Source organism: Macaca nemestrina, chromosome 20 (genome assembly GCF_043159975.1).
Source record: "Macaca nemestrina isolate mMacNem1 chromosome 20, mMacNem.hap1, whole genome shotgun sequence".
Lineage (NCBI taxonomy): Eukaryota > Metazoa > Chordata > Mammalia > Primates > Cercopithecidae > Macaca > Macaca nemestrina.
In genome coordinates, this window is record NC_092144.1 from 68,286,090 (window position 1) to 68,311,803 (window position 25,714).

General features: G+C 48.7%; 1 protein-coding gene across 1 annotated transcript; it reads left to right on the forward strand.

The window, feature by feature from the left end:
- Window positions 1-685: 685 nt before the first annotated feature.
- Window positions 686-23,872, forward strand: LOC105488058 (zinc finger protein 8). Its single transcript, XM_011751738.3, has 4 exons — window positions 686-883; window positions 8,396-8,522; window positions 8,795-8,890; window positions 14,363-23,872. The coding sequence occupies exons 1-4, from the start codon at window positions 818-820 to the stop codon at window positions 15,799-15,801; spliced, it is 1,728 nt and encodes a 575-aa protein (XP_011750040.2). The 5' UTR covers window positions 686-817; the 3' UTR covers window positions 15,802-23,872.
- Window positions 23,873-25,714: the final 1,842 nt, after the last annotated feature.

A 25,714-nucleotide genomic window follows, 5' to 3' on the forward strand; every position in this document is an offset into this window, starting at 1 on the left:
TTAGCCTATATATACGCAAGCATTGTGCCTAGGGTGCATGCATTCCTCCTCTTACTTTCAGGAACGTCCTACTGTCTATGGAGTAGCTCTTCTTTCACAACTTTCACACTTGATTTTACTTTGCACTGCGGACTCGCCCTGAATTCTTTCTTGCGCGAGATCCCAGAACCCTCTCCCTTGGGGTCTGAATCGGATCCCTTTCCTGTAACAGGACCCGCGCTCCGAGACTCCCCACTTCCAGCCGCTACCCCCAAAATCTTTTTTATGAACAAACCCCTAAGTCGTCCTGACTGATGCGTGTGCGTTTTAGGCACCGCGGAGCAGAGGGTAAAGCGGAACAGCCACGGGCCTCCTCCCGCGCAAGCTCCCGGGAAGAGCAGGCCCGGCCCGCGGAGACGTGCACGGCCCCCAGCGAACGATCCCCAGCCCCACAATCCGCCATCCCTCGGGGTCCGCCCGTGCTCCCTACCCATGACTGAGGCCTCTGGTTGCCCGCACCCTAGCGGGTATCGCAGCCCGGAGCAACACCGCCCCCACCAGCCCCAACTGAGCGCTCCCATTGGCCAGACGCCAGCGGGTGGAGGCTCCCATTGGCCATCGGCCATAATGCTTCCATTGGTCGAAGGCCAGGCCGGCAGAGGCCCCCATTGGCCGAGAGCTGTGGCTCGCCGCACAACCTACTGGGAGTTGTAGTCGCCGCGTCGCCGGTGCGGCCGCCATTGTCCGGCGTTCGCCGAGTCGGGTGGTCCCCTTTGGCTGGAGTGCCTCTCTGGTCTGGGGATCACCTCAGGCGCTGTCCTTCACTGGGCGATCCATCATGGACCCTGAGGACGAAGGGGCAGCGGGGGTGATGTCTGTGGGGCCGCCGGCGACCCGGCTTCAGGTAACAATAACAACAATAACGACGGCCGCGGGCTCTGGGCAAGCGTCTGCCGCTGAGACTGACCCTTTCACCTCGCGGCGCGATGAGGGCGGCACCGCTGTTAAGCCCTTGACACGTGGGGAAACTGAGGCGCGGGTCGGGGCGTGGTGACCAGCCTGGCGGGTCAGAGGGGGGACCGGGGTTCCAACCAGGCGCCAGGCCCCCGAATGCGCATGCTCCACGCGGCCGTGTCCTCCCCAGGGCTGGGGTCGGTCATTCCCGAGAGAATCCGGCAGGCCCAGCTCCCGCGTTCGGCTCCGCCCCTCGACACCCTTACCCGTTCCAGGAAGGTCTGTCCTCGTGTTGACGGATAACAGTAACTTTAGCGTTGGCCGGGTGCCCAGATGGCACGAATCATCGAATAGAGATGCTTTAACGCGTGGAGTCAGCCGACACCCACCGGGACCCCAGCACCGCGGAGCCCCTGCCCTGGGGCTTGGGCAAGACCTCTTGGGGGCAACGATGGGTCACCACGCACTGAGTTTGATGAGAGTGACTACCAGGGTCGTCCCCTGCGAGACTGTGGGAGAGCTGCAGTGCAGGGCGGCCAGTGCTTGCAGGGCCATCTGGCCAGGAGAGCTCCACTTTCTAGACAAAGTGGCTGCTGCCTGTGTTCTCCATAAAGTGCTGCCTCGCCTGGCAGGAAACAACAATAATTATACTTCCTCAAGCTCTGCAACTTTGAAATTATGTACTTTTTTTTTTTTTTTTTTTTGTCGTTGGTTTGTTCATGGGGATTTGCATTATTTCAGATTTGGTACACAAAGTGAGACTTGATAATCTTAGGTTGCAGGTTTTCAGATGTGTGTTACTTCAAATTTGCATAAAATGCTACCACATTTTAGTTTGTTCTTGCTGTGGATGGGGGACACGGAATGAGCAGTAAGAAAGGCTTGAGAGAAAGTGTATTAGTCACCTGTTGCTGTGTAACTCAAAACTTTGTGACCTGGAACAACAATAAAGATCTCACAGGTTCCGACAATTAGGAGTACTGGAATGACCTAGCTGGTGGTTCTGGTCCAGGCCCATGAAATTACAGTGAAGATGTCAGCATAGCTGTGGTCACCTGAGACTTAATTGAGGCTGGAGGATCCACCTCCAAGATGGCTCACTCACATGTCTGTTGATGGGAGACCTCAGTCGTTCTCCATGTAGGCCTCTCTTTGGAACTGCTGGGGATCCTTTCAACATGGCATCTGGCTTCCCACAGAACAAGCGATCCAGGAGAGGGCAAGGTAGAAACTGTAACACCTTCCATGACCTGAATTCAGAATTCACACTCCTGTCACTTCCACAGTGTCTTACTGGTTACAAAGTCAACCTTGTTCAGTGTTGGAGGGGACCACACCAGGGCTGGAGGTCATTGGCAGAGGTGGTGGGGGAGCATCTTGGAGATTGTCCATCACAGGAGACAAGGACCAGAATGGAGAGCTCCAAGGTCCAGTGTTTTATCTGGTTATCTGTATCTGCTGTAACAATTCACTAGAAATTTTGTGGCTCAGAACAACATTTGTCCTTATGGTTCTGGAGGTCAGAAGTCTGAAATTGGTTTTCTGGGCTGGAATCAAAGTATGAGCAGAGTTACCCTCCCTACCAAGGCTCTGTGAGAGCTACAGACCTTCTATTCCTTGCCTCATGGCCCTTTGCCCGTCTTCAAAGCCAGCAGTGTAGCATATTGCTTCAGTGATCATATTGCTTTATGTCTTCTATAGTCACAGCTCCCTCTGTCTACCTCTCAAAAAGACACTTGTGGTTGCAATTAGGGCCCACCTGGATAATCCAGGATAATTTTTCTGTTTGAAAATCCTAATCACATCTGCACAGTTCCTTTTACCATATATAGTAATATTCACAGGTTCTAGGAACTAGGACCTGGATATCCTTGGAGGCCATTATATATCTCAGTCTACCATACTAGGCTGAGAGGAGCCATTCAGTATCCAGTGATGAGAAGGAGCCACTCACGTGTTTTAAGCAGGACTGGCATAGGGTTGAAAAAAACCCACTCATGCATTAGGGGCTGGTGGAAAGGGAGATACTGACAGCTCAACTGAGGCAGTGGGGAAAAGAGAGGAGTGGTTAGGGCCCAGTGGCCAGGTGTTGGCTGATACTGGGGTGGCCTGGGCAGCAGAAGAATGTGTAAAGGAGAAACATCTGAGCACAGCCCCACCCCTTCAGGCTCCAGAAGTGCAAGACAAGAGGGATCTGATGTGGGGCAGAAAGAACATCATGAGGCCGGGCGCGGTGGCTCAAGCCTGTAATCCCAGCACTTTGGGAGGCTGAGGCGGGCGGATCACAAGGTCAGGAGATCGAGACCACAGTGAAACCCCGTCTCTACTAAAAATACAAAAAATTAGCCGGGCGCGGTGGCGGGCGCCTGTAGTCCCAGCTACTCAGGAGGCTGAGGCAGGAGAATGGCGGGAACCCGGGAGGCGGAGCTTGCAGTGAGCCGAGATCGCGCCACTGCACTCCAGCCTGGGCAACAGCGTGAGACTCCGTCTCAAAAAAAAAAAAAAAAAAAAAAAAGAACATCATGAGACAGCAAGGAGTGGGCTTCTGCTAGAATTCCAAGAAGGAGGCCAAGAGGAGGCATGAAGGACTTGCATGATACTACGGAGAACTCTCATGGCTTGGACAGACCAGTACTCAGTGGACCTGGTGTCTAGGCTGTCACCAGTGACTCTTGCAGAATGGGTGATGATGGGAGGTGGGGGCAGGAGGCATGGGAAGCACGTATCAAAATTGGTGGACATTCTTGTTTGTCTGTTTTTTTTTTGAGACGGAGTCTCACTCTGTCGCCCAGGCTGGAGTGCAGTGGCCGGATCTCAGCTCACTGCAAGCTCCGTCTCCCGGGTTCACGCCTTTCTCCCGCCTCAGCCTCCCAAGTAGCTGGGACTACAGGTGCCCGCCACCTCGCCCGGCTAGTTTTTTGTATTTTTTTTAGTAGAGACAGGGTTTCACCATGTTAGCCAGGATAGTCTCGATCTCCTGACCTCGTGATCCACCCGCCTCGGCCTCCCAAAGTGCTGGGATTACAGGCTTGAGCCACCGCGCCCGGCCAAAATTGGTGGACATTCTGAGTGGAGGAAAGTGAAGACACAGAGACGGGAGCAGAGACCTCAGTTCCCAACCAAAGGCATCTTTCTGTATGTTTCCTATCAGAGCCACCTGCTACCTGTACTAACATTTCTTTCGTGTTTTTTAATCTACTCACGTTTTTCTTTTTTTTTTGAGACGGAGTCTCGCTCTGCCGCCCAGGCTGGAGTGCAGTGACTGGATCTCAGCTCACTGCAAGCTCCGCCTCCCGGGTTCACGCCATTCTCCTGCCTCAGCCTCCCGAGTAGCTGGGACTACAGGCGCCCGCCACCTCGCCCGGCTAGTTTTTCGTATTTTTCAGTAGAGACGGGGTTTCACCGTGTTAGCCAGGATGGTCTCGATCTCCTGACCTCGCGATCCGCCCGTCTCGGCCTCCCAAAGTGCTGGGATTACAGGCTTGAGCCACCGCGCCCGGCCTCACGTTTTTCTTAAAAGGAAATGTCCTTTTAAAATTGAAGTATTTGGGGCCTGGTGCAGTGGCTCATGCCTGTAATCCCAGCACTTTGAGAGGCCGCAGCAGATGGATCACTTCAGGTTAGGAGTTCAAGACCAACCTGGCCAACATGGTGCAACCCCATCTCTACTAAAAGTACAAAAATTACCTGGGTTTGGTGGCACATGCCTGTAATCCCAGTTACTTGGGAAGCTGAGGTGGGAGAATCACGTGAACCTGGGAGATGGAGGTCGCAGTGAACCAAGATTGCACCTACTGCACTGCAGCCTGGTCAACAGAGTGAGGCCCTGTCTCAAAAAATAAAAAAATTGAAGTATTTGGTGTGTGTGGTTTTGTTTTGTTTTGTTTTTTAACCTAGCAGCAACACTGATGGTTTGTGGTTTTGATTTTTCATTTCCCTGATGACTAATGATGTTGACCATCTTTTCATGTACTTATTTGCCATTTGTGTATCTTCTTTTATATATTCTTCAAATAACTTTACAGATTCTTTGCCTGTTTTAACTGGGTTTTCTTTTTATTACGGAGTTGTATGTATTCATCACATACTCTAGATACAAGTCTCTTATCAGAAATGTGATTTCCAATTATTATCTCCCATTCTGTGAGTTGTCTTTTCACTTTCTTGCTAATGTCCTTTGAACTACAAAAGTTTTTGTTTTGATTACATATTGTTGCTTATGCTTTTTGTTTCATATCTGAGAATCCCTTGCCAAATCCAAGGTAACAAAGATTTATCTCTGTTTTCCTCTAAGAGTTTTATAGTTTAACTCTTACTTTTTATTTTATTTTATTTTTATTTATTTATTTATTTTTGAGACAGAGTCTCGCTGTGTCGCCCAGGCTGGAGTGCAATGGCACGATCTCAGCTCACTGCAACCTCTGCCTCCTGGGTTCAAGCAATTCTCCTGCCTCAGCCTCCTGAGTAGCTGGGACTACAGGCGCACGCTGCCACGCCCAGCTACTTTTTCATATTTTAGTAGAGATGGGGTTTCACCATGTTACCCAGGCTAGTCGCGAACTCCTGAGCTCCAGCAATCCGCCCGCCTCAGCCTCCCAAAGTGCTGGGATTACAGGCATGAGCCCCCGTGCCCAACCTCTTACATTTATGGCTTTGTTTTTATTTTATTTTATTTTATTTTATTTTATTTTATTTTATTTTATTTCTCTTTTTGTTTGTTTGTTTGTTTGGGACAGGATGTCACTCTGGTTGCTTAGGCTGGAGTGCAGTGGCATGATCTTGGCTGGCTGCAACCTCTACCTCCCAGACTCAAGCACTCCTCCTACATCAGCCTCCCAAGTAGCTGGGACTACAGGCAGCCTGGCTAATTTTTTTCTATTCTTTTTTTTTTTTTTTTTTTTTTTTTTGTAGAGGCAGGGTTTTACCATGTTGCCCAGGCCGGTCTTGATCTCCTGGACTCAAGTGATCTGCCTGGCTCAGCCTCACAAAGTGCTGGGATTATAGTCATGAGCCGCTCTGCCCAGCCAGCCTGATTTGTTTTGAGTTAATTTTTATATATAGTATAAGGTAGAAGTCTGTGTTGGTTTGAATGTGTCCCCCAAATTTCATGTGTTGATAGTATTTGAAGGTGGTGACCTTTGGGAGAAATTTAGGATTAGAAAAGGTTATCAGGATGGGACTCCCTTGATGGGACTAGTGGCTTTAGAAGGAGAGAGAGACCTGAGCTGGCACAGTCTTACCCTCTCACCATGTGATGCCCTCCGCCATCTTATGACACAACAAGAAGGCCCTCACTGGATGCCAGTACCATGATATTAGACTTCCTAGCCTTCAGAACTGTAAGAAGTAAACTTTTTTTTTTTTTTTTTTTTTTTTGAGTCAGAGTCTCACTCTGTCGCCCAGACTGGTGTGCAGTGATGCGATCTTGGCTCACTGCACGCTCTACCTCCTGGGTTCACGCCATTCTCCTGCCTCAGCCTCCCATGTAGCTGGTACTACAGGCGCCCGCCACCACACCTGGCTAATTTTTTGTATTTTTAGTAGAAACAGGGTTTCATCGTATTAGCCAGGATGGTCTTGATTTCCTGACCTCGTGATCTGCCTGCCTTGGCCTCCCAAAGTGCTGGGATTACAGGCGTGAGCCACCACGCCCAGCCCAGAAATCAACTTCCTTTATCTAAGTTATTGAAAGAGAGAGAGAACCCAAAACTTTCTTTATAAATTACCTCATCTTTAGGAGGAGAAGGTGGGAGGATCACTTGAGGTCATGAGTTCGAGACCAGCCTGGCCAACCAACATGGAGAAACCCTGTCTCTACTAAAAAGTACAAAAATTAGCTGGATTTGGTGGTATGTGCCTGTAGTCCCAGCTACTCAGGAGGCTGAGCCAGGAGAATGAACTGAATCCAGGAGGCAGAGGTTGCAGTGAGCCAAGATTGTGCCACTGCACTCCAGCCTGATTGACAGAGTAAGACTCCATCTCGAGGAAAAAAAAATAAAACAAAAAAAAAATAAATTATCCAGTCTGTGATAATTGGTTACAGCAACAGAAAATATGCTGAGACAGGGACTATCTTTACTCTTTTCCATGTGGCTATCCAGATGTCCCGTAGGAAGTGTTTGTAAACCACTTAATCATTATACAGCCCCCAAGGGGTGATGCTTTGTTGATATGGAAACTGGGAAGCAAAGATGCTTCTTGAGGACAAAGTGACTGAGCCAAGACTCTGATCCAGAAATATCTGGCTTTCAAGCATGGCTGCAGAAGGGCTTTGTTTATGGGACACATTTTAGGTAATGTTGCATCAACTTATAAAAGTCAGAATTCTTCACATAAAGGCCACGTGCAGCAGCTCACGCCTGTAATCCCAGCACTTTGGGAGGCTGAGGCAGATGGATCACTTGAGGCTAGGGGTTTGAGACCACCCTGGCCAACATAGTAAAACCTCATCTTTACTAAAAACACAAAAATTAGCTGGGCGTGGTGATGCGCTCCTGTAGTCCCAGCTATTAGGGAGGCTGGGGCAGGAGAATCACTTGAACCCGGGAGGCAGAGGTTGCAGTAAGCGGAGGTGTGGCACCACTGCACTCCAGCCTGCGTGACAGAGCGAGACTCTACCTCAAAAAGAAAAATAATTTTTCACATAAAAATCTGACCTAATTTTCAGCTTCTCTTTAGAGATGAGCAGTTCTGACAAAGGGGCCTGTATTTTCCCATACTCAGTCAGTTCTGAGTCCTGGCTGCTCCTTCAGACAAGGTCCATGCTGCCTCTCACCTCCAGTCCCACCACTCACAGGTGAGTGTGGGTTCTGAAACTGGCCCACTTCTGTCATGTGAGCCTGCTTTGCCCTGAAAGCAGGTGAATTTCTGACCCCAGCCTCATGTCCTTCTCTTTTCAGGAAGGATGGTGAACCTCCCTTTGGATGTTTTTTTTTTGAGGTGGAGTCTCGCTCTGTTGCCTCAGCTAGAGTGCAGTGGTGCAGTCTTGGCTCACTGCAAGCTCTGCCTCCTGGACTCAAGTGATTCTCCTGCCTCACCTTCCCAAGTAGCCGGGATTACGCATGTGCCACCACGCCCAGCCAATTTCACTTTGTATCTAAGTGTTAGTGAGTGTATTAGTTAGCTGCTGTGTAACACACTATCCTAAAACAGTATCTGTTTTACTTAAAACCTGCAAATTGGTGGTTTAGGCCACGTTCTGCTGGTACCCTCATCTGTCCTGACGATGTAGGTCAGCTCTGCTTGGCGTTGATTTGGTGAGTCCTCTCGCATGTCCTCACTGTACAGCCCACACCTATGTGTAGTGGCCTAATAGGTGCCCAGTGAAACCTGACTCCCATCATTCATAACGTGCAGTCTCTCGTGACACGGGCCTGCCTGTTTTCTCCTTTTCCATTCTTCCTCTGCCAGAAAGCACTGATGGAGATAGTCCAGCTGATTGAGAATGTGTGTGATGTTTCAGGAACCAGTGACCTTCCGGGATGTGGCTGTGGACTTTACCCAGGAGGAATGGGGGCAGCTGGACCCTACCCAGAGGATCCTCTACCGTGACGTGATGCTGGAGACCTTTGGGCACCTGCTCTCCATAGGTAAGACCGGCTTCGCGAGGTGCGACAGCTGATTCTCCCCGGGTTATAAGTCCTGGGGCCTCTGGTGTGAGGACCTGACCTTGGGTCCTCACTCCCTGTGGGAAGTGCATGAAGAGGGAGGTCTGCCCTTTTCCATCACAATGCAGAGCTTCACCGACTTCGCCGTGTTGTGAGGCGCCCACATGTCCTCTCAGTCGGGAGTCTGGTCTGGAGCCCGGGCTTGTTTCTGTCCCGAGCAGCCCCTCGCCTCCTGTGTTTTTCCCCATTTCCAGGTCCTGAGCTTCCGAAGCCTGAAGTCATCTCCCAGCTGGAGCAAGGGACCGAGCTATGGGTGGCCGAGAGAGGAACCATCCAGGGCTGCCATCCAGGTGAGAACCCCCTCTGTGGGAGCAGCTAATGGGAGCAGCCCGGCAGGTCACTGGAGACGCACTTCATGGAAGGAGTGGTGGTTGGTGGTCCTGAAGACCACCCCATTCACTAGGAGTACACAGGACTCAGCATCAAGTCACGCTGACAGCTCTCAGTATAGTGAGACCAACAAAGGGGAAAGGCGCATGGGGATAAGTCAGAGGAAGCCAGGCATGAGCCTCCAGGGTCCCCTCACTGTGGAGTCACTCAGGATGTGCCAGGCTCCCCAGCACTCGGGTGTGACACCTCATGAGACATTAACTCTACCAGGGAATCTCGTCAGAGACTCAGTGCTAGGAGTTTTGACTGAGGCTGTCACATAGACACTCTCTGCCTAGCACAGACCAAGGTTCCAGGCTACCAGGAGAAAGCCAGTGTTTAGAATAAACCACATAGTGTGTGCACTCTCATCAGTTAGGGTGGTGGGAACCATCCCCAAATCCAAATTCTCAGTTGCAGCCAAGGGCTAACCTTGTGAACAGGCTTCTCCTAAGAATGCTGGTCTCAGGCCTGCCCTGTTAAATCTTTTCTGCACAGTGCTCCATAGCCTTCTCACCTGAGCTCCCCATCTTCTAAGCTCAGAGGTCATCACCTCTGCTCCAGTGCTGAGAATCCCACCCCTTCCTCCCTCTCAGCTTCATCTTCCTTTCTAGGTTCCAGGTCATTCCCTCTCTCACCATCCTTCTCAGCTTGTCCTTTCTGTGGGATCGTTTCTAATGTGTGAACCTGCTCTTCATCTTCTCTATTTCATTCTTGCATGTCCAGATTCTTTGTGTTTTGTGTTTTGTTTTGTTTTTAAGACAGGGTCTCCCTCTGTCACCTAGGCTGGAGTGCAGTGGCGTAATCATGGTTCACTGTAGCCTTGACCTCCGTAGTTCAAGTGATCTTCCCAGCTCACCCTCCCGAGTAGCTGGGATTACAGGTGTGCACTACCATGTCCTGGTAATTTTTGTATTCTAAGTAGAGATGGGGTTTTACCATGTTGCCCAGGCTGGGCTCGAACTCCTGGGCTCCAGCAATCCACCTACTTTGGCCTCCCAAAGTGCTGGGACTACAGGCATGATCCACCGCGCCTGGCCCATTTCAAGATTCTTAATCACAGCTACAATATTCCTTTTGCCACATAAGGTTCCAGGGATTGGGATGGGGACATCTTTGAGGGGCCATTATTCAGCATACCACATGATTAAAGAGAGTGTAAATTTTTAAATTATTTTTAAGGAAGAGAAGCCTAGTCAATAGAAGAAGACCCCGTCTCTACAAAAAAATTTTTAAATTATCTGGCATGGTGGTGTGTGCCTGTAGACGTAACTACTTATGAGGCTGAGTGGGGAGGATCACTTAAGCCCAGGAGTTCAAGGCTACAGTGAGCTACGATGGCACCACTGCACTCCAGGCTGAGCAACAGAGCATTAAAAAAATAAAGGAAAAGAGGCCGGGCATGGTGGCTTACGCCTGTAATGCCAGAATTTTGGGAGGCCAAGGCAGGTGGTTCGCTTGAGTCCAAGAGTTCAAGACCAGCCTGGGCAACCTGGCAAAACCACATCTCTACAAAAAATGCGAAAAAATTAGCTGGGTGTGGTGTTGCATGCCTGTGGTCTCAGCTGTTCAGGAGGCTGAGCCCAGGAGGTAGAGGTTGCAGTGAGCTGAGATCATGCCGCTGCACTTCAGTCTGGGCAACAGAGCAAGACCTTGCCTCAAAAATAAAATAATGGGCCGGGCGCGGTGGCTCAAGCCTGTAATCCCAGCACTTTGGGAGGCCGAGGCGGGTGGATCACGAGGTCAGGAGATCGAGATTATCCTGGCTAACATGGTGAAACCCCGTCTCTACTAAAAATACAAAAAACTAGCCGGGCGAGGTGGCGGGCGCCTGTAGTCTCAGCTACTTGGGAGGCTGAGGCGGGAGAATGGCGTGAACCCGGGAGGCGGAGCTTGCAGTGAGCCGAGATCACGCCACTGCACTCCAGCCTGGGAGACACAGCGAGACTCCGTCTCAAAAAAAAAAAAATAAAATAAAAAATAAAATAAAATAAAATAAAATAATGGTAAAGAATCCCTGTCCAGGCAGCTCCCACTCCCAGTGCACTCACAGGGGTTTGTGGGCTCAGGGATGGCTGAGCGATCTGAAGCCCCTCCTTGGCCCCTGTCACTCATCTGGCATCATTCCTTACTGGTTCCCTCTTGTGGTTGCTCAGCTTCCCCTGCTGCAGGTCACCTCCTGGCTGACTGCAGTCCCAGCTCTTCTCCCATTTCCTCTCTTCATCAGCTGCTCACCCTCTCTCCAGAGACTCCGTGGCTTCCCAAGTGCCAGGCTCAGTGAGTCGTTCTGGGCAGCCGGGAGTCAGGCTGGAGTTGGAGCCTGTCTCAATCTCAGCGCTCTTTGCTGTTCCTGGCCAGGCCAGTTCACCCCACTAGTGTTCTCAAGTCCGCCTCCTCCGGATGCTCTTCCGCACTCTCCCAGCAGGCAGCGTTAGTCTTGGCCAGGGTCACAGTGTTGTGTTCAGTCTCCGTGTTTCGTCCATGTTGTCTCTCAGCCAGTCTCCTGGCTCACGAGCCTGTGCCGTGGATGTTCCTGAGGACCTGCCATGTGCTGCTGTTTGTGCTGTGGATGCAGCAAAGAATGACAGGAAAGGCTGAGCCCTCACTCAGCATCTGGGAGATGGAAGTCTGAGAGATGGATGCCAGTGCCAGGCCGTGATGAGGCTGTAAAGGAAAAGGCACCTGGGGAGGGCGAGGTGGGGCACTCATGCCCCAGGACTGGCAGGGAGGCCGCTCTGAGAAAGTGACTCAAGCTGGGGCACAGGGAGCAAGGTGGGCAGATGTCTGGGGATGAGGGTTCTTGGCAGAGGGAGCAGCAGGTGCCAAGGGCCCCAGGAGGGAGTATGGGGGATGCATTGGAGGGATGTGAGGAACCATGTGGAGCAGAGTGGGCTTGGGGCAAGAGTCAGGAGGTAAGGCCAGCCAGGGCATGGTGGAGAAGGGCACAGGGTCATATCCACCCTCAGAAGTGACTGCAGAGTGAATAGAGGAGTGACCAGGACTGGCTTGCAGTGGGGAAGAGGGTGGGTCTGTTTGGTTTTGCATAATAGCTTTATCGAGATACAATTCACATACCGTAAGTTCACCTATTAAAGTGTACCATTCAGTGGTTTTGAGTATATTCTCAGATTGTGTGCATCTATACTATCTAATTCCAGAACATGTCATCACCATCTTAGCTTGGGGTACCATGACAAAATACCACCGCCTGGGTGTCCTATACAGCAGACATTTATTTCTCACAGTTCCGTAGGCTGGAATTCTAAGAGCACAGTGCCAGCTGATTCAGGCCCTAGTAAGGGCCCCTTCCTCGATTGCAGAAGGCCACCTTCTCTCTGTGCCCTCATATGGCAGAGAGAGGAAGCAAGCCCTGTGGTATTTCTTCTTATAAGGTCACTAATCTCATTCTTAAAGGCCCCACCCTCATGACCTAATCACCCCCCAAAGGCCTCATCTCCAAATACCCTCACATTGGGGATTAGGGTTTCAACACAGGAATTTTGCTATTGACATTCAGTCCATAGCAGTCACCCAAAAGTCACCCATTAGAAGTCACTCTCTGTCTTTCCCATCCCCTGCCAACCAGTAACCTACCTTCTGTCTCTGCGGATTTTCCTGTTCTAGACATTCCATATGAATGGAATCTTCTAATTCGTGACCTTTGTATCTGGCTTCTTTCACTCAGCAGAATGTTTTCCAGCTTATCCACGTTGTAGCATATGTCACTACTTTGTTCTTTTTTGTGGCTGAATAATGTCCCATTGTGTGGATAGACCATGTTTTGCTTATCCATTTGTTGAGGGGCATTTGGGTTGTTTCCATTTTTGCCTGTTAATTAACAGTGCTGCTGTGAACATAGTGTATAAATTTTTGTGTGAAGTGACTTATATTTTAGAAGTAACCTCTGGGTGCTCTGTAGAGAGTCAATTTTTTTTTTTTTTTTTTTTTTGAGACAGAGTCTCGCTTGGTCGCCCAGGCGGGAGTGCAGTGGTGTGGTCTTGGCTCACTGCAAACTTCGCCTCCTGGGTTCAAGCGATTCTCGTGCCTTAGGTTCCTGAGTGGCTGGGACTACAGGTGTGCACCACCATGCCCAAATAATTTTTGTATTTTTAGTAGAGACAGGGTTGGCCAGGCTGGTTTTGAACTCCTGACCTCAAGTGATCCTCCCGCCTCGGCCTCCCAAAGTGCTAGGATTACAGGCATGAGCCACCGGACCTAGCCAGAGAGTCATATTTGGGGGCCAGAGGTGACTGAGCAGGAAGCCTGGCACCTGGCCAGCTTCAGCTGCTCCAGCATCTCTCCTGTTGTCAAGCTCTCGTTCATTCATTCCCTTGAAACGTTCCTTCAGCATTCACTGAGACAGATATTTTTGAGCTTCTACTACTTGTCATTTCTAGGCACTGGCTGTGAACATTCTAGTGTGGTGAGGTGGACCCGGAATGAATGAACACATGACGTGTATTTTGGTCAGGACGAGAGCAGATGAGAGGGCTTGAGAGGGCTTGGGGAAAGCAGGGGAGCCTGGCTTATAACAGAGTCCCTGTCCTAATCCCCAGAACTGGTTATCTCGGATACTGGGTGAGCAAGAGGGTCAGAATCAGAAAAGGAGATGTGACAACAGAAGCAGAGGTGAGTGAGAGAGATCTGAAGATGCTGTACTCGGCTCCAGAGGTGACGGAAAGGGCCAGGAATGCAGACGGCCTCTAGGAATGGGAAGATGCAAGGATTTTCCCCAGAACCTCCTGTGGAGAAACCAGCCCTGCCAACACCTTGATTGTAGGACTTCTGCATCCCAGAACTATGAGATAATAAGTGTGTGTTGTTTTTTTTTTTTTTTTTTTTTTTGAGACGGAGTCTCGCTCTGCCGCCCGGGCTGGAGTGCAGTGGCTGGATCTCGGCTCACTGCAAGCTCCGCCTCCCGGGTTCACGCCATTCTCCTGCCTCAGCCTCCCGAGTAGCTGGGACTACAGGCGCCCGCCACCTCGCCCGGCTAGTTTTTTTTTTGTATTTTTTAGTAGAGACGGGGTTTCACCATGTTAGCCAGGATGGTCTCGATCTCCTGACCTCGTGATCCGCCCGTCTCGGCCTCCCAAAGTGCTGGGATTACAGGCTTGAGCCACCGCGCCCGGCCAATAAGTGTGTTTTAAGTTACAGCAGTGAACAGGGAACTCATACCTTCACTTCATTGCCAGTGCATGACCCACAGCAGGTGCCCAATAAATGTTTGTTGAATGAGCAAAGCCGTATTTGATGTTAAAGTAAGAAGAGAATCGGGGACTTGCCAGGGCAGCTGGTTAGGACCCCAGTTCAATATCAGGCCTACGGTGTTGGAGGCCTGTCCCCCTTCCTTTGTTTTCTCCCAACAGCTCAGAGATCTCTGGGTTTTCTTTCAGGCTGGGAGCCTCCATCTGAAAGCCAAGCATCACGCAAGGAAGAGGGCCTTCCTGAAGAGGAGCCATCCCGTGTCACAGGAAGGGAAGGATTCCCGACAGGTGCTCCTTATCCCACCACGTTAGGGAAAGACGGGGAGTGTCAGAGCCAGGGTCTGGCACTCAAGGAGCAGAGTAACTTGAAGCAGTTGGAATTTGGCCTCAAGGAAGCACCAGTTCAAGATCAAGGCTACAAAACTCTCAGACTCGGGGAAAACTGCGTCCTGAGTTCAAGCCCACATCCATTCCCGGAGATCTCTAGAGGAGAGTATTTCTATACTGACGACTCACAGGTTACAGACTCAGAACACAACTCCAGCTTAGTCAATCAGCAGACAGGCTCCCCAGGAAAACAGCCCGGTGAAAACAGTGACTGTCACAGAGCTTCCAGTCAGGCCATTCCAGTTACGGAGCTCACAAAAAACCAGGCGCAGGACAAACCCTACAAATGTACCGACTGTGGGAAGTCGTTTAACCATAACGCACACCTCACTGTGCACAAGAGGATTCATACGGGAGAAAGACCTTATATGTGCAAGGAGTGCGGGAAAGCCTTCAGCCAGAACTCCTCCCTCGTTCAGCACGAGCGTATCCACACTGGAGACAAGCCCTACAAGTGCGCCGAATGTGGGAAGTCTTTCTGCCATAGTACACACCTTACCGTCCACCGGAGGATTCACACTGGGGAGAAGCCCTATGAGTGTCAGGACTGTGGGCGGGCCTTCAACCAGAACTCCTCCCTGGGTCGGCACAAGAGAACACACACTGGGGAGAAGCCGTACACCTGCAGCGTGTGCGGGAAATCCTTCTCTCGGACCACTTGCCTTTTCCTGCACCTGAGAACTCACACCGAGGAGAGGCCCTACGAGTGTAACCACTGCGGGAAGGGCTTCAGGCACAGCTCTTCCCTGGCCCAGCACCAGCGGAAGCACGCAGGGGAGAAGCCTTTTGAGTGCCGCCAGAGGCTGATCTTTGAGCAGACGCCAGCTCTCACGAAGCATGAATGGACAGAAGCCCTGGGCTGTGACCCACCTTTGAGTCAAGATGAGAGGACTCACCAGAGCGACAGGCCCTTCAAATGTAATCAGTGTGGGAAGTGTTTCATTCAGAGCTCTCACCTCATCCGGCACCAGATAACTCACACCAGAGAGGAGCAGCCTCATGGGCGAAACCGGCGGCGTGAACAGTCCTCGAGCAGGAACTCACGCCTAGTTCAGCATGAACACTCGAACTCCAGAAAGAGCTCTGCAGGCGGAGCAAAGGCAGGGCAGCCGGAAAGCAGAGCCCTGGCTTTGTTCGACATCCAAAAAATCATGCAAGAGAAAAACCCCGTGCACGTTATTGGAGTGGAAGAGCCTGCTGTGGGCGCTTCCATGTTATTTGACATCAGAGAATCCACATAGGAGAGAAACTTTGCTGATGACTTTTAACCACAGGTACAAAAATGTGGTAAGTCCACATAGCGTACTCATGAAAAGAGGGGCTGGGGGTAGAAATGTCATTGGTGACTTCTGACTTTCTGAGGAAATGACACTTCCCAAGCACCCAAGGTTGGTTGGTCCAAATCTGTCAAACTCAGTGCCCTCTTTGGCGACATCTTTTGTGACATTCCTTCCATTACAGCACAGTGAGTTCACAGGTAATATAACCTACCCACCTGTGTAATGTCAAGAAATCAGTATGCAACCCCATTTTGTAAAGGATCATTAAAATGAAAGTAATTTATGGTAGAGTAAATTGTAGAGTAACGTGTACTGACTTGGTGCACTATTTCTCCTTGTCACTGTGGGCCCAATTTTGCCAGAAGACCTAGGACAATAGCCTGTTGCTTGTGGACTGGTAGAGGGTATGATGTTGACCATGGCAATACTGTGAGGGGCCTTCCCACGTGGAACGTGACCTTCCAAAGTAGTAACCAACTCCTGGAAACGTTTTTAACAACACAATGTGCTATTATTGCATTTCTGGGAAATTCTGGGTAAATTCCAGGCATGCAGCAATTAGCTTGTGCTTATGTGTGAAGTCAAGTTAGGTTCTCAGTTCATACCCTGAAAACTGCTTATTCCACATCTGTTGATGTGGTCCACTGGGGGCAGTTCTGTTCCTCACCATCTTTGCAGCATGCATGGCTCCTGCCCACATTTCAGCCACACCCCCAACCCACTTACATGACTAGCCCCCATGAAATTTCACAGCATTCCCTGCAGGGGAGTGTCACAGCTCCTCTTGAAAAACATCTGGTGTTGCTCTGAGCCAGAGGTTCTTTTTTTTTTGTTTTTTTCTTTGAGATGGAGTCTTGCTCTGTCACCCAGGCTGGAGTGCAGTGGCGCAATCTTGACTCACCACAACCTCCGCCTCCCAGGTTAAAGCAATTCTCCCGCCTTAGTCCCCTGAGTAGCTGGGATTACAGGCACCCGCCACCACAGCCAGCTAATTTTTGTATTTTTAGTAGAGATGGGGTTTCACCATGTTGGCCAGGCTGGTCGCAAACTCCTGACCTCATGATTCGCCCACCTCGGCCTCCCAAAGTGCTGGGATTACAGGCATGAGCTACCACGCCCAGCTGAGCCAGAGGTTCTTAACTGGTGGTGCTCTTGCCTCCAGGGCACATTTGGTGACATCTAGAGACATTTTTGGTTGCTGTGCCTGGAGGAAGGGTGCCACTGTCATGTAGTGGGTAGAAGCCAGGGATGCTGCTCAACATCCTATTGTGCCCGGGACGGCTCCTCAACAAAGGATTCTCTAGCTCCAAATGTCAGTAGTGCCAAGGTAGAGAAGCCACCTGGGTATAAACCCAGCCCAGAAATGCAGCTGACATTTTTAAAACTTCAAGCTGGGTGTGGTGGCTCACGCTTGTAATCCCAGCACTCTGGGAGGCTGAGGAGGGCAGATCACTTGAGGTCAGGAGTTTGAGACTAGCTTGGACCCGTGGTGAAACCCTATCTCTACTAAAAATACAAAGGTTAGCCAAGTGTGGTGGCGCGTGCCTGTAATTCTAGCTACCTGGGGGAGGCTGAGGCACAAGACTCGCTTGAACCCAGGAGGCAGAGGTTTCAGTGAGCCGAGATCGCACCACTGCACTCCAGCCTGGGTGACAGAGCAAGACTCTGTCTCAAAAAAAACCAAAAAACTTCAAATTGATTGATCAGGGCTGGACTAGAAATCATATAAGCTTAATTTTAACAAATGGTGTCATTAGCTAGTTTATACATGATGTATTTTTAGTACATCCTTTACTGTTTTGCAGCATTCATAACTGATGTGAAATAAGGAAGATAATCCATTATTGTTATTATTAGTATTTTTTTTTTTGAGACAGGGTCTCACTCTTTTGCCCAGGCTGGAGTCAGTGGTATAATCACTGGTCACTTGCAACCTTGACCTCCTGGGCTCAAGTGATCCTCCCACCCCAGCCTCCCAAGTAGCTGAGACCACAGGCATGCGCCACCATTCCTAATTTTTTTTTTATTTTTTGCAGAGACAGGGTCTCACTGTGTTGCCGAGGTTGGTCTCGAACCTTAGCGTCCCAAAGTGTTGGGATTATAGGCATGAGCCACTGTGCCCAGCCGCTTATTTTTCTGAATAACCTTTAAGGATTTATTGTGGACATTTTCAAACATGAGTAGTATGTTTTTGCTGGTACACCCACCTACCTCCCCCACACTCTCCTGCCCTGGATATATATATAACGATGTTCCTCCACTGGGACAAAACCATTTCACAATCATACTAAGCTGTCATTTTGCATTTTTGCTGTGCCCTGATAGTGTGAAAGCCATGGCGGGTAAAACTGCCGAGCCTGAGTTCAAAGCAGGGCAGTAGCCCTGAGGATGTTCATATTCTTCTCCACTGGGCATTGCAGTAAATAAAAAAGAATTTCACTTAATTTCTTTTTTTTTTTTTTTTTGAGATGGAGTCTCACTCTGTTGCCCAGGCTGGAGTGCAGTGGCGCGATCTTGGCTCACTGCAGCCTCTACCTTGCGGGTTCACGGCATTCTCTTGCCTCAGCCTCCTGAGTAGTTGGACTACAGGCGCCCACTACCACGCCTGGCTAATTTTTTGTATTCTTAGTAGAGGCGGGGTTTCACCGTGTTAGCCAGGATGGTCTTGATCTCCTGACCTCATGATCTGCCCACTTTGGCCTCCCAAAGTGCTGGGATTACAGGTGTGAACCACCGCACTTGGCCCTCTTTTTCTTTTTGAGATGGAGTGTTGCTTTGTCGCCCAGTCTAGAGTGCAGTGGCACAATCTTGGCTCACTGCAACCTCCACCTCCCGGGTTCAAGCAGTTCTTTTGCTTCAGCCCTCTGAGTAGCTGGGATTACAGGTGCGCACTACCACGCCTGGCTAATTGTTGTATTTTTAGTAGAGATGGAGTTTTACCATGTTGGCCATGCTGGTCTCAAACTTGTGACCTCAAGTGATCTGCCCGCCTCAGTCTCCCAAAATGCTGGGATTACAGGCGTGAGCCACCACGCCTGGCCTACTTTCACTGACTTTCTGTGATGAAACAGGAAAAATTAATTTTGTTAAATCTCAACTAGAACTATATTGTCATTATCACATTAAACATATATCAAATATCTAGTGTTCAAATGTTCTGGGTTGCCTCATAAATTTTGTTTTGTTTTCTATTTGTTTCACGGTAATCATAATCTTTTTTTTTTTTTTTTTTTTTTTTTTTTTGAGACGGAGTTTTGCTCTGTCGCCCAGGCTGGGGTGCAGTGGCCGGATCTCAGCTCACTGCAAGCTCCACCTCCCGGGTTTACGCCATTCTCCTGCCTCAGCCTCCCGAGTAGCTGGGACTACAGGCGCCCGCCACCTCGCCCGGCTAGTTTTTTTTTTTTGTATTTTTTTTAGTAGAGATGGGGTTTCACCGTGTTAGCCAGGATGGTCTCGATCTCCTGACCTCGTGATCCACCCGTCTCGGCCTCCCAAAGTGCTGGGATTACAGGCTTGAGCCACCGCGCCCGGCCACGGTAATCATAATCTAAACAAGATCCACACAGTGCATTTGGTTGGAATTTTTCTTTTTTTTTTTTTTAAATAGAGACTTGCTGTGTCATGCGGTTCACTGCAACCTCCCAGGTTCAAGCGATTCTCCTGCCTCAGCCGCCCCTGTAGCTGGTACTACAGGCCTGCACCACCACACACAGCAAATTTCTTGTTTGTAGAGATGGGGTTTTCCTACATTGCCTAGGCCAGTTTCAAACTCCTGGGCTCAAGCGATCCTCCCACCTTGGCCATCCAGAGTGCTAGGATTACAGATGTGAGCCACTGCACCCTGCCAAACAGCAATTTGAATAACCGTGTTGGAATGTTTGAGCATTGGAACTCATTAGCATCAGAACTTCCCATGTCCATTCTTGCTTTTTGGATGCTGGGAGTGTGACAACTCAGCTATTCAATCAAAGCAGAGCTAGCTTCCAGGATGCCAGAGCCAGCTTTGTGGTTCATCTTTAGAGGTTCAACAGGACACTGTGGATGGCCCAGGTTCGTTTCTCTGCACTTACCTTTTTGGGGTTGTCCTCAAAACATTGCCCGTGTCAGCGCTCACTTTTCACAGCAACTCTGGCCTCCTACCTTGACCTGCGCCACTTCTGTCTCCTTAGATAACCTTCCATTCGCATAGCTAAATGCTGCGTCCTCAGACACTGCCACAATAATTGTTCTGTGAGTTAGTACCATTTTACAGATAGTCAAAATTAGGCACAGGACAAAAGTTAGTAGTAACTAGAATAAAAGTAACCAGCCCAAGCTAGGAAGTCGTGGAGTTAGAATTTGATGTCAGCACCCAGCTGACCATGGCTTAAACAGATTAGGCTTTGTTCAAAGGCTGTCTTTTCAATGGCTCAGCTGTGTAATAGCCAATGTTTTCTGCAGTTCTCTCAACCTTTCCATCGTGATCACGGGGAGACTACTATGGCTCCAGCCCTTGCATCCACAGTGAAGACTGAAAGAAGGGAATGGGCAGGCCAACACTTATCTCTGATGATGTTTAAAGGAAAAACATTCCCAGAAGCCTGCAGCACATGGCCCCCTAAGTCTCACTGGCCACGGATGGGTCAGGGGGCCACCCCTAGTAACAGCGGGGCTTAGAAACCTCGTATTTACCTTGCTAACCTCTGTGGTGGAGACAGGTAGGAGAGAAGTCTTGGGAAGTGGATGATGGAGGCAGCTAGCCGTATCTGCTGCTTTTCTCCTTCAAGCTCTTGGGAGAATTGCTTGTGCTCCCCATTCCCTTGGTGGCAGCTCACACCTCAGACCCGCTGTCCGCCCCTACTGCTTCACAGAACCCACTGCAACCACTGTCCAGGGCACCACCTCTGGTGTCGTCTCTCTTCATCCCCAGGACTGTGAAGCCTGCTAACCTCTTTGCAAAGCTCCATCTCCTTGGATTGTGGGGTTCCTTCCAACTCCTCAGGGACTTCTCAACCTCCCGTCACCCCTCCTAAACGTTGGGGTCCCTGGGGTCTTGTCCCAGGGTCCACCTGGTGCTCAACGCCCTCCCCAGGTGTCATCCACATCCCTAGCTTTGTGCTGCTCACTCCCAAATCAGTCTGGTGCTTCTGAGATTTGGGCTTCAGACCCAGACACCTGCTGTGTGCTGCTGGGCAGCTCCCCGAGGTGTGCCGAAAGCTCCCCAAACCCAGCCTACCCCAAACAAAACTCATTTTCCACCCAGACTAGTCTCTGCTTCCCTGATCCCTTTCCTGGAGGCTGTTTCCACTCACCAACCCTTCATGGAAGCCAGAAAATCAGTCATCAGTCTTCTTGACCTCTCCCCTTCCCCACTCCGTGGAGTTAGAGGTCCTGTTGATTTTGCCATGTAAACATTTCAGATTTGCTTACTTCATTTCATCCCCACCACCACCAACAGTGCAGGACGGCCCTAAGAGGAGAAGCAACGTGCTACCAAGCAGCCCAGCCAGAATGTGAACCAAACAGTCTGGGACCAAAACCCTATTCGTGATCATTCCTCCTTTCTGCTCCACCAGCAGTTTGGGGCACAGGCTTGGGAATCCAGACAGGAAAGCCCCTCCCCTCTGAAGCAGTGGGACCAACAGTGACAGCATGGTTCTAGACAGCTGTGGAAGTCAGGCCTGTGATTGCCTCATTCCCTCCACCTTGGCCCCCAAAACGGCCAGTCCTGAAGGGGTCACAGTTGATACTTCTCTGAGAGGGCATGGGGTTGGCTGAGGTTATAGCAGCCTCACTGAGTGGTAAGCTGGGATTAAGCAATCAACCGGAACTCAGCGAGCCTTGAGTTCTCAAAGCGGGTGTGGGAGAGTTCTTATACATCTTCTGTGGAGGGCAGTTTATCAGTCTCTAAATTACAAATACATAAACCCTTTGTCTCACCAAACCTGCTGGGAATGAATCCTACATATATATTTATATGTGTGCAGGCTACATGGTTTTCATTATGCTATTGATTTTAAAAGTAAAAATTTAGAAACAACCTCCTTGTCCACCATGGGGAACTGGCTAAGTCATTTATGGTGGAATAGTGATCATATTCTTAAAAATGAAGACTCTTTATATACAGCTTGAATATTCCTTATCGAAATGCTTGGGACCAGAAGTGTTTCAGATCTTTGCATATTTTCTGTTTCTCATTTAAGTTCACATTTTCTAAACATGATATTCCTACTGATTTCCTTGTAGATATTTTGAAACAGAGAAGAAACTCCTCTGTGGAAATTACTGTTAACTAGGGAAAAGACATGTTTTTTTCTGTTTGTAAAAGTAATGTGAGTTCTTTGTAGCAAAACTTGGAAAATGCATAAAAGTAAAAATATATATATATGAAAACTTGTATAAAATTCCTTATACTTTAGCCATCCATAGATGGTCCTTACCATTAGGATTTTACTAATTTTCGTTGCAATTTTTCTTAAAATATACATGTGTGTCTACACATACATATAGTGTACACTAAATTTTACATACACACAGAGGAATATATATGTGTATAGTTATCTTGTGTTTAGAAATTTGGAATCCCTTCTAGTTCTCTTGTAACATATGCTTACTATATTTTGATTATTTTCTCTATGAATTTCATGTAGCTTTTTAAATTAACTTTCAGGAGGATTGTAATAATGTGCTCTCCACCCAGTATTTTACCAGCCTGGAGTTTTCTCAGAGGGGGCATTGGAGGGGTTCTTATACATTTCCAGTGGGAATGTGAATTGATACAACTTCTGTGGAGGGCAGTTTATCAGCCACTATGTAAATTACAAATACATAAACCCTTTGTCTAAGCAAACCTGCTGGTAATGAATCCTACACATGCATTTGTATGTGTGCAGACTGTTTGTACATGGTTTTCATTATGCTATTAATTTTAAAAGTCAGAATTTGGAACCAACCCTCCGTGTCCACCATGGGGAACTGGCTAAGTCATTTACGGTGGAATGGAGATCATAGCCTTAAAAATGAAAACTCTTTATATACAAGTTGAGTATCCCTTATCCAAACTGCTCGGGACCAGAAGTGTTTCAGATTTCAGATTTTTGAATTAGGGATCCTCAAACTATGCTAATGTGAGAAAGAGCTCCAAGATAGTTAAGTAGATAAAAGCAAGATGTCAAACTGGGCCGGGCGCGGTGGCTCAAGCCTGTAATCCCAGCACTTTGGGAGGCCGAGGCGGGTGGATCACGAGGTCAGGAGATCGAGACTATCCTGGCTAACATGGTGAAACCCCGTCTCTACTAAAAATACAAAAAACTAGCCGGGCGTGGTGGCGGGCGCCTGTAGTCTCAGCTACTTGGGAGGCTGAGGCGGGAGAATGGCGTGAACCCGGGAGGCGGAGCTTGCAGTGAGCCGAGATCACGCCACTGCACTCCAGCCTGGGAGACACAGCGAGACTCCGTCTCAAAAAAAAAAAAAAAAAAAGATGTCAAACTGTAGAGTATGTTTCCATTTATTTAAAGAAGAAACAGGCTGGGCGGGGTGGCTCATGCCTGTAATCCCAGCACTTTGGGAGGCTGAGGCAGGTGGATCACCTGAGGTCAGGAGTTCAAGACCAGCCTGACCAACATGGTGAAACCCCATCTCTACTAAAAATACAAAAGCCAGGTGTGGTGGTGCACACTTGTAATCCCAGCTACTCAGTAGGCTGAGGCAGGAGAATCGCTTGAACCTGGGAGGTGGAGGTTGCAGTGAGCCAATATTGTGCCATTGCATTCCAGCTTGGGCAACAAGAGCGAAACTCCGTCTCATTCATAAATAAATAAATAAATAAATAAGAAACATTTGTTTATATGTACACACAATCTCTGAAAGGGTAAAACTGTCAAGCATAGTGGTTGGCCAGGAGAATTGGGAGGAGAGTGATGAGGAATAATTTTCATTCTTTATCCTTCTATATTTTTGGAATTTTTGAAACATGTAAAATTATTACCAGTTCAAAAAATAAATTTAAACAAAAATCTTAACTCTTTCAAATTAAAGTAAGTTTGATAATTTCTTTCATTGTTTACTGTCTGCGTCCCCCACACAATCTTCACATGAGCAGAGACTGTGTGTCTTGGTCATATTCATACTTGTTCTATATATACTCGTGTATGTGTGTTTGTGTGTTCAGTTGACAGAAACAGTTGAGTGTAAAACAGCTTTAACTCGACAATACCAAAGATGTAAGATAAAGGTCCCTGGAAGGTGGCTGTAGCGCACACATACATTTCCAAGTTACTTTTTAAAATTTCCTGTATCAGTGAGCCCCAATTATGAGAGCCCCCTACATACAAGTTGTAGGCAACAGCCAAGTCCATTTCCAGTGTTATTTGCATGTCCTCCAAGGTATTCAGGTTGTTTCTGCAATGGGTAACTGGAAAGAAATCTCCATCCAGTCTGAAAAAGCAGTCTCCCGTAGGTCTCTTGAAAGGAAATCAACATGGACATCTTCCAGAATGCACTGTACAACATGGTAGCCACTAGTCATGTATAGCTATTTAGATGTAAATATGTTTTTTTAAAATTTTATTTAATTTTTTTCATTTCATTTATAGCAACAGGGACTCACTATGTTGCCCAGGCTGGTCTTGAATTGCTGAGCTTAAGTGGTTCTCCCACTGTGGCCTCCCAAAGGGTTGGGATGACAGGCGTGAGCCACCGCGCCAGGCCAATAACTGATAGAATTTTTTTTTTTTTTTTTATGACAGTCTCACTCTGTCGCAAAAAAAAAAATAATTTTTATTTGTTTTTATTTTTATTTATTTATTTTTTTGAGACGGAGTCTCACTCCGTCACCCAGGCTGGAGTGCATTGGCATGATCTCGGCTCACTGCCAGCTCCACCTCCAGGGTTCACGCCATTCTCCTGCCTCAGCCTCCCAAGTAGCTGGTACTACAGGCGCCCACCACCATGCCCGGCTAATTTTTTGTATTTTTAGTAGAGATGGGGTTTCACCGTGTTAGCCAGGATGGTCTCGATCTCATGACCTCGTGATCCGCCCGCCTCGGCTTCCCAAAGTGCTGGGATTACAGGCGTGAACCACCGTGCCTGGAAATAGCTGATAGAATGTTTAAAGACCCTTGTGATGATCTGACCGTGGTAGGAATAGGGAGGGGTAACCCGAGTCAGTTTGCACATTGGGAACCTCCTCCACTAGGTCATACAGGCCTTTTGTGTGTAGATGGAATTATCATGTCCCACACTGTACCGGGGCACCTCCCTCGATTAAGGCGATTTGCATCATGCAGGGCCTGCCTATTATTAGGGAGTCTCCTGAACATACGAAAGTACGGGGACTGCATACACCTGTTGCTCAATTTCTAGCTAAATGCCTGGAGGTAGGGGATAAATAAATGGCATTCATACGGTGTAATGCCATGTTTCAAAAAGTTTTCAAAAATTGTTCAGTGGAGAAATGTGCAGGGTCAGTGGAATAAAACAAGTGTGTAAAATTAGATGATGATTGTTTTATACTCTATACGGACAAGCCTAAATTGGAGGCCATTTTGGAAAACTCGCTTGGATACATGAAAACTGCCAAGATCATTATAAAGAAACAACAGGATCCATTCTAGATTGAAAGCAACTTGAAATGATACAGACAGTAGAGTGTAATGCGTGTTTAGTTTGTGCTTGAATAAAAGATGAAAACTACATAAGACATTGAGACAACTGGAGAATTTAGCATGCGGACTGGGGATTGGGTACAGGCTTCAATGTCATTATTTGGGTGAGTGGAAGAACGTACCTGTTCTTTTTTTTTTTTTTTTTTTCTTTGAGACAGAGTCTCGCTCTGTCACCCAGGCTGGAGTGCAGTGGCCGGATCTCAGCTCACTGCAAGCTCCGCCTCCCGGGT

Coding starts and splice junctions, on each gene's coding strand:
- LOC105488058 (XM_011751738.3), top strand. CDS start 818: ATGGACCCTGAGGACGAAGGGGCAGCGGGGGTGATGTCTGTGGGGCCG. Junction 884..8,395: donor CGCCGGCGACCCGGCTTCAG/GTAACAATAACA, acceptor GTGATGTTTCAG/GAACCAGTGACCTTCCGGGA. Junction 8,523..8,794: donor TGGGCACCTGCTCTCCATAG/GTAAGACCGGCT, acceptor CCCCATTTCCAG/GTCCTGAGCTTCCGAAGCCT.